The sequence below is a fragment of the Manacus candei genome, unplaced genomic scaffold (genome assembly GCF_025592945.1).
Source record: "Manacus candei isolate 608988 ecotype Guabito, Panama unplaced genomic scaffold, ASM2559294v1 h1tg000016l, whole genome shotgun sequence".
NCBI classification, from domain to species: Eukaryota; Metazoa; Chordata; class Aves; order Passeriformes; family Pipridae; genus Manacus; species Manacus candei.
Genome location: NW_026138064.1, coordinates 7,486,264 through 7,504,456, shown reverse-complemented (window position 1 = coordinate 7,504,456; position 18,193 = coordinate 7,486,264). Strand labels below are relative to the sequence as shown.

Below are 18,193 nucleotides of genomic sequence, written 5' to 3'. Positions count from 1 at the left end.
AAAGTTTCAGCTTTTCATCTTTTGAAAGCAGCTGCAACTAGGGTAACACAGAACTTTGTCACTTCTTCTCATGCAGCTGGGGACAGTGCATAAGAGTTGGACACTTTGAAGGGCTAACTTCTACTCAGTTTGTGTATGATTACTGAAGACCAAGGAAGAGTAGGTACAAGAAGTCAACATGTTAACAGATTTGACTCCAAGTACTAGTGATTGCCAGCCAACAGAAACTATCAGAGTAAAGGAGAGAAGGTATTTTGAGCAAGCAATCAGTACAGAGAAAGGATGACAGGCTGAGGCTAGGTTTGAAATGTGCAACTTGGTGTCAAAATCACTAGGACAAGTGGAGTCCTCTGAGAATTAGTTTCATTGCCACTGCATAATATTGCAATTTACTACAAAATAACAACTAAAGTCCAATAATTTACATCCGAGCAGTTAAAAGTTTAGCAAGCTGGTATACTCCAACAGTTAAAAAAAAGTCAATGACATGCTACAAAACACACAGGAACTTAAAATAAAAAATGAAAAAAACCCACCAAAAATGAAACACAAGTTAAATGAATGCCCTCTAATGCACAGCTAGGAACACATGAACTGAACATTGGAAAGGTACTTTTGTGGACAAAGGCTATACTGCATTTAAAGTGCAACACTTGACTATGCCACTCCCATACCGCAAAGAGAACAAACCCTTCCAAACCACCAGTCAGTCCCTGCATTGCATTTAAAAACAAATGAACAAAACAAAACAAAAAAACTCCTGAGAAAGAGTAAGGCTGGATAAGAAACCCCCTCAGTTGCAACAGGCAAGTCTGATTTATTCCTATTAAGTTTACTGTCAGAGGTCAAAACTTTTCATTATGGCATCGTGGTCGAACTTGAAACTCAAGAAAGCTCTTGATGAAAAAACGAATTTGTAATGACCATTGCATGCCATAGAATGTCCCTCTACATGTTCTGGCAGTGGGTCTTCACTGGAGCAACACATCTCATATGCTGCTTCTGCTTTAAGAGAAAAAACACGAAACAAATTTTAAACAGGTAGTTAGCAATAAACGTGTCAATAACAATACAAAGCCATACCTCAATCTTATATTCAACTAATATTTATAACTAAACCTGCATCTTTGGTCATAAACAGAAGAAGATAACTCAAACAACAATATTTACAAGTTATATAGTGGTTAGAATAAATCTTAAAAGTCACTGCAATCTGAGAACACTTCCAGTGGCCAGTTTTACCCACATAATAGTCTTTGCAAGTCATTTTTTAATAAGGAGGAAAGAAATATGACACTATTTTCTGAGAAGTAAGTAAAGACCTGTGTCCACTCTCCTGCAGCTTATTACTAGCAGGACATAAAGCCTTGAACCAACACTCAATTACCAGCACTGCATTGATTCAGATGCTATTTTCCTAAACCAGCTTTCAGTTACTTTTTACTCATGGTATAATCAGATAGTCTTAATAATTAAGGAGAAGAATTGCAAAATCAACATGAAAGACTGTATTTTTCATTTAAAAAACCAAACCAAACCAAATCAAATACAAACAAAAACAACCACTTGCCTGTTTCAAAGTTATCTTGAAGTCTTCTTGGATTAAGCTTTTTTTCACATTTCTGGTTAAGAGAACAACCATACATTACTCACTTGACAAAGAGATGGCATTCTATTCTTAGGAGTGTAGTTTAAACATCAGCTAAATGGCAAACTGGTTATATTTGCTTTGACACACCTCCTCATGTGTGAATTAGTTTACTTTTAACTCAGCATGAATTCTGTCATGTTACTTTAGCAAGCATGCATCACGTCTGCAAGTCTTTCAGAAGCATGTAACCTTTTTAACAGTCAACAAACCATTTTTAAAATGCAGGCCTTCAGGGGAAGATTTTGAGTGCTTTCTAACTGTTTTAAGATGAAAGAGTCTTGCACACGATGTTGTGCACACGCATAAGTCCACTCTTCAACTGGCTTGTCTCCAAAAAGGCAAGGGGAATGTATTTGCAAATATGCTGCTACTGCCAACTAAATGAACATGCTTTAGAGACACAAACTTAGAACTTCCCTCTCCAGGGAAGAGTTGTTTTAGCCCCAGGTATGCTGCTGTAAGTACACAAATACAGGAAAAAATCATGGCCCTTTGCTCTCTCTGCGAACAAAGAGTTCCCTGGCCTTCAAATTGTATCAGAACATTATCAATGGTACACAAAATATTTAAATTTCAAAAGACTGACAATCATGAAAATGCAAATGAACTAGAAATAGAAAGTATTTAGAAAAGTAAAGAGAAGTAACTGCAGAGTATTAACAGTTCCACTTTTTTCCATGAAGATCCTACAGATCACCGTGGCAGTTTTTTAATATCCATACAAATTTCTGGGCAGTCAGTTCTTTGACTTTTCATTCTTCTACTCTCAGTCTCAAATAAAATTACCCATTTCTTGCTACGGTGAGAATTTTACAGGATAAGAGTTTACAGTTTCTGTTTAAGTGAATAACAAAGAAAGAGCAATAATCGCAAGTCAGAAAGGGAAGAATCTAGCTTAAAGCCTGCAAATAAGAAAAACTAAAGGCTGGACAGGCCAACTGAACTGCATAGAGAACTGGGGCTCACTGCTGCACAAGACACAACAAAGTAGAACTGAAGAGCCAAAAAGAACAAGGAAACAAAAACATATTCTATTAAAAAAAGGAAGTGAGCCTTCTCCCAGCCAGCAGAACTGTGGGGAAAAATACAATTAGTAAGGGAAAGGGGAAAGTAACAAGCCAGGAATATCATACTGGAATTTACAAACTGTTGCAGTTCTACTCTGTAATTAAAAAATTATATGAGATTCTGATGTCCAAGCCAAGCATGCATCTCTATATTTTTGCTAGAGAGAAGGGAAATAATAAGCATATGCATTACCCCTTTCTATCTAAGTGTTGCATAGCAAAACCCCATGATGCTTACAATAATACATCATACATGATTAAATAAGACATGTACTACACTGAGTTATTACTACACATTACAGTAGGCTATTACATGACAGGAACCTGGAAAGCTGCAGGATTGTGTACTGAAAAAAACTGACAAATTTCCAACAGCTAAAATGACTTACTTCCAAATGCAAACTTTGAAATTTAATATGCCTGTCTACAGATGTATATGCACACAAGGTAAGAAATGTCATATATCTACAAATACATGTCAAATACTCTGATCAAATATACTTTTGAGATATATGCACTTTATTTTCTTTCAGCAGGACATTGGCCTGGATGTCTGTCAGGCATTACTGGAACCTGCTAATGAGACAGCTACTGCACATTTCTTACCAAGGTATGGTTTTGCTTAACTGCTTGACTGTAGACTCCATTTGTTCGCTTCTTTTGGCTGGAAGTGTCTTGATATTGCTTTCTGCCATTGTTCCTCAAGCTCTGATTCTGCCATTAAGTCCAAAATAAGTAGAGAGAAGAGTTTAAATGGCACCATTGAACATCTTTGCACTGACACTTCATAATTACTAGCTACAACTTCCCTCCAAATAACTTCAAAACATGTAGAGTTTCTTTTTTAGACAAACTGAAGCACACTGAAATTAACCAAACATACACTCAAGTTACAGAGTCAGCTGCAGTTACTCAGTCTCTCTTGCACTATTAGAGAACTATTACACAATAAATTCAGTTCAGTGAGTTCCCATGCACCCATATATATTAGGGGTACCCAAAATATTTCAAAATAGTGCATGGAAGACACCAAAAAGGCAAGTAGTAATTACTATCTAAACCTGAAACAACACAACTAGTACCTGATACCCACTACCTCTAATGTGAGACAAATCTGAGAATTTCCAAGAGTATCTCCCCAGCCTATGTTTCTGATTTTTGCATTCTGTAGTGATAAAATTCGCTATTTTCATTCTAGAGAGGAACCCTTATGAACAAAGACATCTGTTTTAAATAGTCCAGATGCATATGTTTGCCTAAGAAACAACCTACCTTTATTTTCAAAACTTCAGACACCTCAGCATTATTATATGGCTTCTGTGGCTGTTTTGGCTTGTGGGTGCACTGCTCTCCTGAAAAGCCATCTGTAAACACCTGCTGACTACAGCGAAGTTTGGATCTAGTACAGGAGAACAAAGAATTTACAACACAACTTCACACTTACTGACAGCAGAAGACAAATATGAAAGAATTTTCTGCTTTTTGAGAACAATCTGGAAGACAAGCTCAAGTAACCTACTATGGAAACTCTACCAATGCTCAGTCCACTTACCCAACTTTATTGTGCCTGTTGGTAGAAAACGCGTGTTCTCCACAGACCACAGGCCAGGTCCACATTAACATTTGTCTTGCTGTTCTCGGTGTTGGTGCTGACCTGACATAAATTATTGGAGCTTTCTCTTAGGGACTAGAGGTTTTAAAGTTTGCTCTATCACTTTTCACTGAGCTGAATCTAAAGCCAGCAGCACTTGTCTCTCTTCTGATGCCCACAGGTTTTGTCTAGCTAGCTATTTCTGACAGTACTTTACAGTCCTAGTTTAGAGAGTCCTATTTTTCCTCTGTGGAAGTGCCAAAACCATTGAACTTGAAGCAGTGAAACTTGTTTTAGCTTCTGGGTTTTTTGATTCCCATAAACAAGATTCAAGAAATTATCTCAGTTCTGACACGTGTATCACAATATTAATTAAGTTCTCATCCTATGTACAGACTTAGGACATAAGCCCACACTTTTATCTTTTTTATTAACCCATTTTATTACAGGAACATGAATTCTCATGAGAAAGGACAAGCAGCTTTGTACGACCAATGTTTTATAGAAAGGATATAGAGGTGTTAAACTGACCTGGTTCTTACCTAGCTTTTTCCAAGTTGGGCTTACAGAGTGTACTTCCTGCAGATGAAAAACCATTGTCACTATCTGAGGAATCTCCATTCCTTCGGGAAATCCATTCCCTCAATGGTCTGTGAGCAAGAAGTACAACAAGATCTACTAACTAAAACAAATCCAAAGAATTAAAGTTGTCTGAAAGACCCCCTGACCTACCATTTGCTTCATCTCAAACTTACCTGATGAAGGGAATAGCCATAAAAAATTTGTTAGGTGCCAAACCCAGCTTGGACTTCGGGGTCATGTCATTTCTGTGGCACGGTAATTTGTCGATGGAAAACCACTCAATATTCTAGAAAAAGAAGAAATAAAATAAAGACACACACTATTGTAACCTTACAGAATGTTACAAATGTATCGGTCACAATTATTTCCCTTAATTAAAAAATTACCACAGAAGACTTAAATTAACGGGCCACAACAGCGTTTTTCACAAAAGGTTAATTAACAATGGGGGCATTCTTCTAACTGCCACTACAGAGTAGCAGATGTTACAGCATGTACTCATTGCAAGACATCACACCTAAAATATGAAAGGTATTAATCAGCAACTAAATTTTGCGTAAGAGAATTTAAAACCTTCTTACTATTTTACTCAAAATGCCGTCAATCCTAGACCACCAATACTAGTTCAAAAATTATCAGAAAAAAGGGTATTTACTTTGGGAGTAAGTTTCAGGTTTTGTTATAAAAGAAAAAAACATGGGTAAAGGATAGGATCTGTGTTACAGTTTATACACTACAGTTTTAACTATTAAAAGTGTATACTTTGCACAATGGGGAAGGAAATCAGAAATTCTGACTATAGTCATTGTAGAAGAACCCACATGGGACTTCCTACTGCAGAATCTAACCCCAAAACCCCAGGTCCAGATAAGATATACACTATGAAAATAAGTTACAAACTAAACAAGTTTCCTATGGGTTTCCACAGGGAATACAAAACACTCCCGGTTGTACTAGATCAGGTGAAGACAATGCTTCAAAACTCTGTCTTTTACAGAACTCTTCATCATTCCCACGCAGATAGTCACTGTTCCACAAAGGGGGATATTTACTGTATTTTTTGAAAAACCCTCAAATTTCATCTTACTTTGTTTTTGAAAAACAGGTCTCTAACACAAGAAATTAAGTCCTGTCCAGTCAACTGCAAGTACCTTTTCATGTTTAGAAAGATGGATGCCCTGTTCAGTGGCAACATCTGCATGGAATTGTAGGGAGAGTTGTTTTAAACTGAATTGCCATACAAGAAAAATATTCCAACTTCAAAGATCATAGATATCAGGACCAAAGTTTCCAACAAATCTACTACCTGAGCCTTTGCCTTTCCCTTTCCCAAAATCTTTTAAAGGCATAAAGGTACACAAACTATCCAAAATAGTTCTCATTCTTTGTCCCCTTCCCAACCTCCTCCTAAAATATACTCTTCCTTAAATAGGGATGGTATTAGCCATGAAAGAGAAAACACAATTCTTAGTTTCTCCTTCTCATATGTAGGATTTTGCATATCACCAACTAACAATTACACCTTGAGAAGAACATATAGTTATATATGCACCTGTAAGTAAGAATAACATGAAATGATTAACACATACACCACATATAAGAAAAGAAGGAGAAAATTATAGTTTGACAGCATGCTCTGATGTTGTTCTCATGATGAATGGAGATGTCAGACAGATGGTCAATATCAGTCCTTGCAGTTAAACTGCAAGAAGTTGACATGACCGTATAGTGCACAGATGCCACTGGCATCTAATATTTAAGGTATTCATTGTGCTTGGCAGTTTAATTATTTTACAGGCTCTTGGCTTTAAAAATCAAGCTCCACAAGGTTCCTATAGATTCAAACAAGATAACACATACCCGAATTTCCCTTCTAGTTTTGGGGTTGAATTTTGTGTTCTTGGGAACTCCTGGAATGATGTACAGCCGTGCTAACTGATCATTAATTCGCAGCTCAATATAGTCTTCTTTGCAGATATAATCTTTTATGTCAAACCCAGTTTCTTCAAACACCTGAGAAGCATACAAATTAAATTAGTGTGTGCATATTCAGAATTACCCTTTCACAACCTATTATCATAAGGGAAGAAATGACTGTTTTTTGCATATGTTATCCATCATGTTTATCCATGAAAGCTTCTGGAAAAAACAAGCCTTTGCACAGAGATGTATGCTCAAAAATAGAAAAAATATGTAAGATCGTATGTACTTCATATCTCTCTAAGACAGTAGACTTGTAATGAAAGTTGAAACAACTCTATTACATCTTCACGTAGCAATTTATTAATATTTATGGGGAATTCTCTAGCTACTCCTCCATGCTGCTGGATGCATGGAAATCTTATTCACAGCAAAAACTGGTATTTTGGAAGTAAAGACATCTTCAAATTCTATCAAGGTTTACTTGCACCTCGATTCTTCCTCTTTTTCACAATCCTTCTGCTTTAAGAACTTTTTACCCTCAATATGTAATCCTGTATGGTCAGTTCCTCTACAGGGAAAAAAAAAAAAAAAAAAAAAAAAAAGGGAAAAAAAAAAGCATGTCTAGTAATCTTCAGATTACTAGAAAGACAATGATATTTTGAAAGAACATCTTGTTTCAGTATTTTATGGCCTTGCAGTGAAGGATCATAGATTCACAGAATAGTTAGTGTTTCAAGCGGCCTTAAAAGGTCATCTCTGCCAACCCCCGGCCACAGGCAGGCACATTTTTCAGATCATGTTGCTCAAAGTCTTACTTAGGAATATTTACTTTAGACAGCATTTATAACATAAAAAGAATAATTTCAAACACACCTGATAGCTTAAATCGGATCATGCCTCTAAGCTTGCTAAGAAAATACTCATTTTTAGAAACTTCCTTGTCCTCAAAATCTCCACAGGACATACAACTACTCAGAAAACATACAGGATTAATACCACTATGCAAAATATTTCTGCCCAGACAGTGGAATATGCATATGAACAGACACTCATAGAATTGGGTATTAACTCCAGGGCTGCTAAGCCCCACTGCCAAGAGTCCAGAGGCAGAAGTTCTCCTTAAATTTTTAAAAAACTAGGTTCAGAATTAGAAATAGGAACAGGAACTTCACTAAAACCTGTTCTCAACCCCCATCCAGGTAACTCCATATAAAATGAGAACAGCAGACAATACTCAAAATATGTTATGCAAAATACCAATTTAAATATTGGTATCAGCAAAATATTTCTAAGTTCCATTTTTGAAAATGCAGAGAAAAGTAAAGACAAATAAGAAAAAAACATGAAGCATTTAATACAAAGCAAATAATTGATCAGTTACTCTTCAAATTAGCACCTCCCCTCCTACATAAAAATAAAAAGCAAGCCATCTTCCCATCTAACTACATGAAGAACACCAAAATTTTTGGGAAAAACAAACAAAAGACCCCACCACATACTGTTTCTATTAAGACAGACTGTTCCTCTATACTTACTCTCACTTCTAACACCAATATTTTCCTTTCCTAAATGATATTTCCAGATGATATAAATGAATTCATTGAAAAACTTCTTTTAACAAGGGAATAATCCACTTAGTATGGTTTAGTTCTCATCAATTTTTGAAATACTACTGAACTGTGCAGGCACTGTGAAATGAAGACCTCTTCAATCAGATCTCACACAGGTGCAGGTTATGGTTTTAGATATGTGCTGACTTCAGTGAAAGCAGTTAAAAGATTTACTTCAGATATTACAGACATCCCTATTCCTGGCCACATATAAGCCTTGAAGAATATGTCAGTTTATCCACAATGACAATCTAACTTGACGGAAGGAAGGTCACAGCAACAGCGCTGTTCACCAGTGACATCTAAATCAATTCTTCAAATTAAAAATACCATCAAAAATTTTTTTTCCAATATAACTGTGCCCACTTTAATGCTTTTGCTAGCATAATTTGAAGTAAAGAGGAAGGCATACTTTGTGTCACTCCTTCCTGAAGCAGTTATGCCTAGTCCATCTTTGACGGGTATATTTAAAACAAGAAAAATCCATAATTTCCTAGATACTGATTCAGTCCAACTGTAAACAACACTAAATGCATCATAATACTTTCCCTCACCTTAATGTTCTCTCTCAAAAACTCTAGATGTATTATGTCAAACAAACACTGAGTTTGTACAAGTAATATTCTTTTACAGGGCATTTTTAATACACAGCTTCACTACATATCTAGGTCTCCAGGAGCAATAAATACCACAGATTATTTTATTTTTCAGATTTTATTTGCCACATACATTGATTCTTGTTCTTGCAACACTGAAAAATAGAAAAGTAAAGTTCTTCACAATTTTTACATAAAATTCTACAATATCCAACTTAACTCCTTATCCTCTTTTTACAGTCGAGTGTACACAGGCTAAATTCCAATTCTTCTACATTTTTACAGTTATGGTAAGCCTTGAAATTTATATTCCAAAAGCCATGAAGTACATAAGATTTCCCCAGCAACAGAAATAATACTTAAAAGTAAATTCACAGCTCAGCAGAGAATCTTAAAAATAGTACTAACTTAATTTAGCACATTAGTGAAAACCAATTTGAAACGCAAAACTTCAACCTTGATTATCACTCTGGAACTCAGAAAAGCACCAGAAAGTACAGCAGAAGATGACTGCAGGAATAGAGTATTTATTTACCTGATTGCAATAAAGGATTCCTAAGTAAAATGTTTTCTCATCTAACACACATATCCTGATCTCAGCAAGATTTCACTTCTTTAGTTTAAATTTAAAGGAATTAGATATAACTTACCTCTCTAGCAGCACAGTCATGAGGAGCCTCTTCTTTATTTACTTTGCCTTTTGGAAATCCCCAGCCAGACTTTGCTAAATAGCCCTGAACCAAAAGAACCTACAAAATACAAGGGAATGCAACTGTCAAGCAGACAGGTTTCTCACCAATTTCTCTAAAATGTTTTCTCTCCACCACCCCCTGGTTCTCCAAAAGGATATTGTAGCCTGAGAGAAGGAACTCATTAGGTTTGTTGTGTTTTAGCAAGAACTGAGACTTTTTTATGGGCTCCTGTAGCTCAGAATAAAAAAAAGACCCAAAACTGGGAAGGAAAGCAAGCGGAAGTGTGTTTACTGTCTCACATATTATATTTCTGTACACAGTTAACTGTGTCAAGTAACTGTCAGATCTTTGCAAAACTGACAGTGAATCTAAATTTCTCCAGAAGAAAAACACAAACAACCAAAAAATTACTTCTGCCAGCATATGCCATCCTTCCCTCTAGTGCCTCACAACTATTTCGATACTCACATTTTCAAGTGTCTCGTCAAGAATAATTGCACCATAGGTTGGCACTCCCATTTTGTATTCTTTCCACTCATCTAAAACCTTTTGTACATCTTCACCTTGAGGCAGTAAAAAAGGGCAGTGATTGAAGAGTACAGCAAGATGTTAAGGAAGATAAATGTAAGTATCTAGTTCCAAATCACACAAAGACTCAACACTTAAAATAAACACACTCCCTCCCGTAAATGCTTTTAAGATATATTCTCTTGGAAGTAAAAAAAAATGTTATGAATAATTCAGTATTAAACACTCAAGGTCAGAAAGCATCAAGTAATTTGGCAACTCCAATGCAAGCCAATTTAAACAAACAAACAAACAAATAAGTGACAGGAAAAAAGATGACACAAGGCTGCTTGTTTGAAGGACAATCTTCCCTAACTTAAAGTGTTCCCTAATTTAAAAAAATAGTATCCACACAAGAGTTATTTTGAATATATATTATTCTTAAGCACATTTTCTTCATTTTGAAGTGAGCAAGACAGACAAAAATCTTGTGCTTTAAGTAAGTGGGGACAATTTTTTCCCACCATCATTTGTGACTATGGTACAGAATCTGTACTTCAGTATTTACTATGCAAAAAAAAAATATTTTTAATGGTATCAAGTTGCAGAAATCTAAATTCTAATATACTTCACCAAAACTCATGCAGAGAAAGCATGAACAACCTTTACATAACTCAAAAATTTTGAGAGCAAATCTACAAGTCCTTAATAAAAGTATTAATGTTACATATTATATATGTGATTACTACCATAAAAATATTGTAATACTGATAAAAAAGCAGAGTACTTAGAAATATGATACTGCAGCAGAATTAATATTTCTGGCAAATGTGAACTAGAGAGGGACAGATGTAAGGAACATATAACATCTCTTACACTGTGTTTTTTCTGCACTGCTTGCAATTACTTGAAGAATTTTGTTGGTCTGAAAAATACAATAATAACTAAAAACATGCATAAAATTAATAAAAAATAACTGCATAATATCAGCCAAGAGAATATGATCATATTTTTACAGTTTGTTGTCAAAATAAAAGCTGCAGTGTTTCAAAGTAAATCTATATTATCAAACAGATAAGTAAATGAAACCATACATAATATTATCCTGAAAGTCAGAAGCAATATTCCAAAACCCATATGAAAAACATATGCAAAAACATTAAAACTAAAGCCCTCGCTGGATGAAAGCCACAAATTTTTCTATAATTCCGAACTAGTATACATTCCAGCAGCCTCTGCAAGCAATGAAAAAAGCAGGGGACAATCATATGAATTCAGTAAAAATGCATCCTCTCCCCTATGAAAAGAAACTTTCAAAAAATACAAACTACTGCCCATGGGGGAGCACATACCACCTTCAGCTATGTTAATATTTGTGTCACTATTTACTTGAAAATCAATTAAACTAAGGAGTTCAATCAGAAGAGCTCCAACAGCTCATCCTTGAAACCTACCTAGCATGCCAAAGTGCAACTATGAGGAAAAATCCTCAAAGATCAGAAATTATTTCTCTAGCAGTCTGAGAGACATCTCTTTTGAGTGCCACAAAATTATGGAAGCAATGAACAGGTGAGATCACATACCTAGTAATACTAATTTTTAATCACTAACACTTGAACTGATGATTTCCTTCTATGAAATATTGTTAACGACATTCAGTTTGCACTTTACCACTGAGACAGAAAACAATCACAGTAATAAAAAGGATATCAGCTTTAGCAAAGTCTCTTATCCCACACTGAGGTAATCCTGGTGTGTTTTGCATGTAGAAATCCAAATAAAACCAATGGGCCAGTTCAATCTGAAAACACACTCTGATTGCATTGTCTCTCTCTTCACTTGGAATGTGCAAAATAAATCGGCTGCCAGAAAAGAAAGAAGAGTAACATTAGCCAAATCTATTGATTTAAATGAAGCTAACAACAAAAACACATTGCAATAGTAGAATTCCTGATCCATTAGCAGATACGAACAGACCACCAGATCCTCCAGTTGTTCTGCAGGGACAGCAAAAGGTTTTCACAAAGTAAAACACAACTTTGGAAGTCAAGAAGGAAGACAGATTATGATGTTCTTTCAGAAATATCAACTACAACAAACTAAGTAAATTAACTGTTGTGAAAACAGGGAGGGTGAGGACAACCTACATGAATGCCCTTACTACAGAAATGAAAGCACCAGTAAAGAACATCTGCAAACTCTGATAAGAGATTTCAACACATTTTTTTCAGAACAAAAGTTAAACATGGCTATGTATTTTCACTTAAAACCACAGTAAACTACTAATTTAGATTTTAAAATTCAATATGATCCTACTAATTTCCTCAGTCTGAAACAGAACATGGACAATTGGTTTCTTTTTCAAGTCACCTTATGCTTTAGCCCAGACACTCACAAACACAAAACACCAGAAATGTAAGTTTAAGTAGCACTGTGTGATAGCTTATTTTACTTAAACAGAAGAAACTTCAATTGTTTATTTTTTTGTCAAAAGCACAACTTTCTTTTTAGAAATTGAAGGTCATACACCGCATTGAACTTAAATCATCTAACACAGATCTTCTACATTTAACTCCTGAGTGCCAGCAGCTACATTCCAAAAGTGCATATCACTGCTAGAGCTGGAAACATTTAAGACATCTTTACTTAAAATCTGACAGGCATAAATTGTTATAGGATGTCAAAATTTGCACTCTGGTCAAAGAGGCAGAAGGTCACTTGTGCAGGCACACACTTGACACTCTCATTGTCTCCACTTCTGTTTTCTTAGGTGTGTGTCTGTATATTTTTTTATTCTAATTTCCTCCTAGTGAGATAAAGTTGCTGGAAAGAACATTCTCATACCCCCTCATCAGTCAGTGGCCAAGTTTGGTTCTCACCACCACCTCCCTATGGGTTTGTGTCCCTGTATGCTTTGTTCCTGGATTTCACACCTTCTTACTATCCCATTTTCACACTATAAAAGGTCCTTGAACAGATATCCTTAAAGAATGTGACAGGCCTGAAAGGGCCTGTGTGAACCTCACAAAGTTCAACAAGGCCAAGTGCAAGGTCCTGCAGCTGGGCAGGACAATCCCAAGCACAAATACAGGCTGGATGGAGAGAAGCTCTGGGGAAAAGGACTTAGGGGTGTTGGTGGATGAGAATCTTGACCTGAGCTGGCCATGTGTGCTCACAGACAATTCTTTGGATCAAAAGCAGAGTAGGCAGCAGGCCTAGGGACCTTGTGAGACCCTACCTGCAGTGCTGTGTCCAGCTCTGTAGTCCCAACACAGGGAGGATGGGGACCTGCTGGAGTGAGTCTGGAGGAGAACCATGAAGATGAGCAGAGGGATGGAGAACCTTTCCTAAAAAGACAGGCTGAGAGAGTTGGGGTTGTTCAGTTTGGAGAGGAGAAGGCTCTAGGGAGACCTTATAGCACCTTCCAGTACCTAAAGGGGGGCTATAAGAAATATGGAGAGGGGCTTTTTAGAAAGGCATAGGACAAGAGGGAGTGGCTTTAAAGAGGTCAGGTTCAGATCAGATATTAGGAAAAAATTCTTTTCTATTAGGGTGGTGAGACACTGGAACAGGTTGTTCAGAGAAGATGGGGATGTCCCATTCCTGGAAGTGCTCAAGGCCAGGCTGGAATGGGCCCTGAGCAACTGATCTAGAAGGCGTCCCTGCCCACAGTAGGTGGGTTGGGACTAGATCATCTTTAAGGTCCCTTTCAACCTAAACCAGTCTATGATTCTTCCTTACATAAACAACCTTATTCACTTCAACAACTGTATTTTCCCACTTCCCAATTTTCAGTTGGCAATACCACCCCTAACTGCTCATTTCTTTTGAAGGTTCCATTTTGAGTGCTGAAAAAAAGCCCTTACAGACAAGGCTTCTGTAGATAAAAGGTAAAATGTTAAAAGTCTATTTTAACTTGCAGTACTGCAGTTGGACATAAATCTAAAGATACAACATACAGCAGTACCAAAGAGGAATAAGAACATGCCAGGCAAAGTCAACTAGAATGCTATTTATTAATCAAAAAGTTAACTTTTAAGTTATGTGGAGTGACTAACAACAGGCATCTCCAGGTTGTATTGGGTGCAGGTGCCCAGCTGCTGCAGTGAGGGACACGCTGTAGGGCACAGTGAAGGCAGCAGCCAGGATGGTGGAAGTGTACTTAGGAAAGGACAAAAATGCCAGACAGGCAAAGGAAGGGAGAAAAAGAGAAGGAGGGAGAGGAGGTGCTCCATGGCAGAGGAGATGTCTACCCTACAGCCACAGTGGTAACTGGTAAGCAACATTCCTGTCTCATCCTGAGCCACAAGCTTTCTATCCTATTTTCTCCTTCATCTTATTGAAGAGAGGGAGTGAATGGCTGGGTGTACCTCTGGCTACTGAGGAAGGCTAACCAACCACAGTCCTGAAGTCAAATGATGGGGCAACAGCACTTGTTTATAAGAGAAAGCATCAAGAGGCCCCAAAACCTCAATTAAGTCTCTGCACTTCCACTTCTTTATTCAGCAAAGAACGACCAAGCAGCAATAAGAGAGCATGACAAAAAAATTACAGGGGTACTTGTGACGTGTTTTTTAACAAGACTCAGTAATTGAGTAAGAAAAATTGCCTGGCTCTTTCTGCCAAAATTTCCACTAATATCACATACAGAGAATGTGGGAAATTACAGCTATTTTTATAACCCATTTCGAGCCAACCACTTGACTACACTCATACAATTATAAGACAAAACACCACTTCAAAGCTAGAAAATGACAGTAGCTCAAAAAAACACAGTAAGACAGTGGGACTGACCCTATCACTGACCCTATCCAAATACTGTTATACTAGTGACACTAATAGGCTGTATAAGTTTTGTAAACATTGTAATTCCCTTCTGGATTTTCTGAAAAGTCTCAAACGCCACTTCATATGTGAGCAGGGATCTAAAAGGCACATTCCATTTCTGTGCAAGGAACCCAAAGAAGACACAATGAAAACACAAACATGGTTCAGATGTCAGAGAGAATTTAAAGAGAGAATTAGAGAATTTAAAATTTACTTGCATATCGCAAACTCTGACTCTTGCATTAGACTCATGGAAAACAACACTGAGCAGAGCAGTTCTACCCTCCTGTAGTATTCTCGCTCCTAAACATTTTCACTCATTTGAAACTAGTAATTACAGTAAGTGGACTATCCTTCGTCTCTAGTAACCTTTCCCTCTTGTACATAAATAATTCAGGAAGGGTCTCTTTGATGATTTTGTGCCAAATATCAGATCTAGTCTGGGGCATCACATTTTTGGGGATCATGGATAAATTAAAAGTCTGAAGGGCTGCTCCACAGATGATCAGAGCTTGAGGCCACAAGAGGGAAAGGTGCCTTCCCCCTTTCTAAGAAAAGAGAACCCACGATCTATGAAAATTCAAATGCAAAGCCCTGAGAACAAGAAAACGTGACTCCTCCACTCTGAAAGTACCGATGGGTATCCCTTTTCCTCCGCTGGTACATCCCATTCCAGCAGAGGTAAACGAGCTGGAGGGACTCTCTGACAGCCATTCCAAACGGATCCCGACGCCAGAGCGGCGGGTGTCCCCCAGTCCATCCCCACCACGTCATCCCAAACCCCCGCTTCGGTCTCTGCTTCCCCTGCGCAGCTTCACCTCGTCCGCCCCGGCACCGCAGGAAAACGCCGCAGACAACGTTCTGCCACTTCCCCCGCACTCCCGGCTCCCGGTGCGCCGCTCGGGTCCGGAGGGTGCCGCGGGCAGCCTTCCCGCCCTCCCAGGATAGATCCCTTCGTGAAGGCGGAGCCTCGGGCAAAGGGGGGAGCGGGTCGAGCCCCTTCCTTCCGCTTCCCGGCCGCCGGGGGACGGCCTGAACCGCCCCTTCCAGCGGCTCGCCCCGCACCCCCGCGGCGCTCCGAGCATCCCAGGTATCCCAAACATCCTGGGCGCCCCGCTCCGCCAGGGGAGCCGCCAGGGGAGCCGCCGGGGGGAAGGCGCCCACCGCGTCCTCCAGCAACAGCGGCTCCGCAAGCCCCGGGAGCCCCCTCCGCGCGCACGACCGCACCTGCATAGGTCGTCCAGGACGCTGCTGGGGATGTCGGCCCGTTTGGTCTCCATGGGGAATCGCGGCTCATCCCGAAGCGGCGGAGCCCGCAAAGCAGGGACGCGGCGGGGGCGGAGCCGCGCGGGGGGGGGGAGGGGAGGACGGCGGAATGACAGCGGCCCCGGCCAATCGCCGCGCGGCACCGGCGGAGCGGCGGCCAATGGGACGAAGGCGCTCGGGGCCGACCGCGGCGATCAGGTGATCGCGAGTGGCCAATGGGCGCCCCAGGGGGGCGGGGCCGCCGCGTGCGCGCCGGTTGCGCCGCGAGTGGGGGACGCCAACAGCGGGATGCGAACAGAAAGGTGTGGAATAAAGGGATCGAGAGATGGGGGATAGAGAGGTAGGGGATAGAGAGAGAGGGGATAGAAGGGTATGGAATAGAGGGATAGGGAATAGAGGGATAGCGAATAGATAGGGAGTAGAGGGATAGGGTAGAGGGATAGGGAACAGAGGGACAGGGAATAAAAGGATAAGGAACAGAGGGATAGGGGATAGAGGGATAGGGATAGAGAGAAAGGGAATAAAGGGATAGGGGTTAGAGTGATAGGGCATAGTGAGATAAGGAATAGCGGGATATGGAATAGAGGGGTAGAGAATAGAGGGGTAGGGGATAGAGGAATAGGGGATAGTGGGATAGGGGATAGTAGGATAGGAAACAGCAGGATAGGGCATAGTGGGACATGGGACATGGCTGAGGTCGAGGGAGAGGATCCTCCCCTTGTACTCAGTCCTGGTGAGGCACATCTGGAGTTCTGGGCTCCTCAGGACCAGAGGGTCTAGGAACTCCTGGAGAGGGTCCAGTGGAGGGTAACAAAGACGATGAGGGGTCTGGAGCATCTCTCTGATGAGGAGAAATGCAGGAGATGGGGCTGTTTAGTCTGGAGAGGGGAAGAATGAGAGGGGATCTCGTTAATGCATATAAATATCTCAAAGGTGGATGTCAGAGGATGGTGGCGGGCTCTCTTCATTGATGCCCAGAGACAGGATGAGGAGCAATGGCCGTAAACTAAAACACAAGAATTCCACCTCAACATGAGGGAAAACTTCTTTACATTGAGGGTGGCAGAGCATGGAACGGGCTGCCCAGGGAGGGCGTGGAGTCCCCCTCTCTGGAGGCGTTCCAAACCTACCTGGACACGTCCCTGTTTCACCTCCTGCAGATGACCCTGCCTTGGCAGGGAGTTGGACTGAGTGATTCCCAGAGGTTCCTTCCAACCCTCACAGTCCTCTGATTCTGTGAAACAAAACGGGCTCCGGGTGGCATTCTGGAGGAGCCTCCCTGCCGGCAGAGGGGATCGCTGCTCTCTGCGCGGCGGCTGCTGCTGCCACTGCACCCTCTGATTCCAATTAAAAGCGAGTACTTAGTGCGTTCCTCCTCCTGTCCTTTCCCCGCTCCTTCGTCGCCGAAGCTCCCTCTGGTGGTCGTTCTCCTTAGCGGGCTCGGGGAGAGAATCGGGGAAATGAGAAAACTCGTGGGTTGAGATAAAGACTGAATTGTCTACCAAGTTATTACTATTGCGTATTAAACCGTAGAGAAAGCAAAACCTGTACACACAGGAAAGCAAAACAAGGAATTAATTCACTGCTTCCTGTGACCAGGCAGGTGTTCGGCCACCCCGAGGAAAGCAGGGCTCCATCACACGTAACAGTGACTTGGGAACACAAATCCCATCACTCTAAATATCCTCCCACTTCCTTCCCACAGCTTTATATACGGAGCATTCCATAGTGTGGAGTATTATCAACACTGTTTTCAGAACAAATCCAAAACATGGCTCCATGGTAGCTAAAGAAAAGTAACTCCAGCCCAGCCAAAACCAGCACATAAAGATACCAGCCCAGTGTTACACTGAAGACACGAGAAGTATGTATATTCACAAC

General features: G+C 39.9%; 1 protein-coding gene across 6 annotated transcripts; it reads right to left on the bottom strand.

Moving 5' to 3' along the window:
* Positions 1-797: 797 nt before the first annotated feature.
* DCP2 (decapping mRNA 2) lies at positions 798-16,424 on the bottom strand. Of its 6 annotated transcripts, none has more exons than XM_051782654.1 (11): positions 16,274-16,424; positions 11,930-12,081; positions 10,181-10,308; positions 9,671-9,769; positions 6,752-6,904; positions 5,065-5,177; positions 4,852-4,959; positions 3,991-4,117; positions 3,325-3,432; positions 1,571-1,622; positions 798-1,005 (listed from the first exon to the last, which is right to left on the bottom strand). In XM_051782654.1, the coding sequence occupies exons 1-11, from the start codon at positions 16,324-16,326 to the stop codon at positions 839-841; spliced, it is 1,260 nt and encodes a 419-aa protein (XP_051638614.1). In that variant the 5' UTR covers positions 16,327-16,424; the 3' UTR covers positions 798-838. The 6 variants fall into 6 exon arrangements, with proteins under 6 accessions (XP_051638614.1, XP_051638615.1, XP_051638619.1 ...); XM_051782655.1 differs by having other exon boundaries at positions 798-1,002; XM_051782659.1 differs by lacking the exon at positions 11,930-12,081 and adding an exon at positions 11,096-11,144 and having other exon boundaries at positions 10,181-10,275; positions 16,274-16,394.
* Between the last annotated feature and the right edge of the window lie 1,769 nt (positions 16,425-18,193).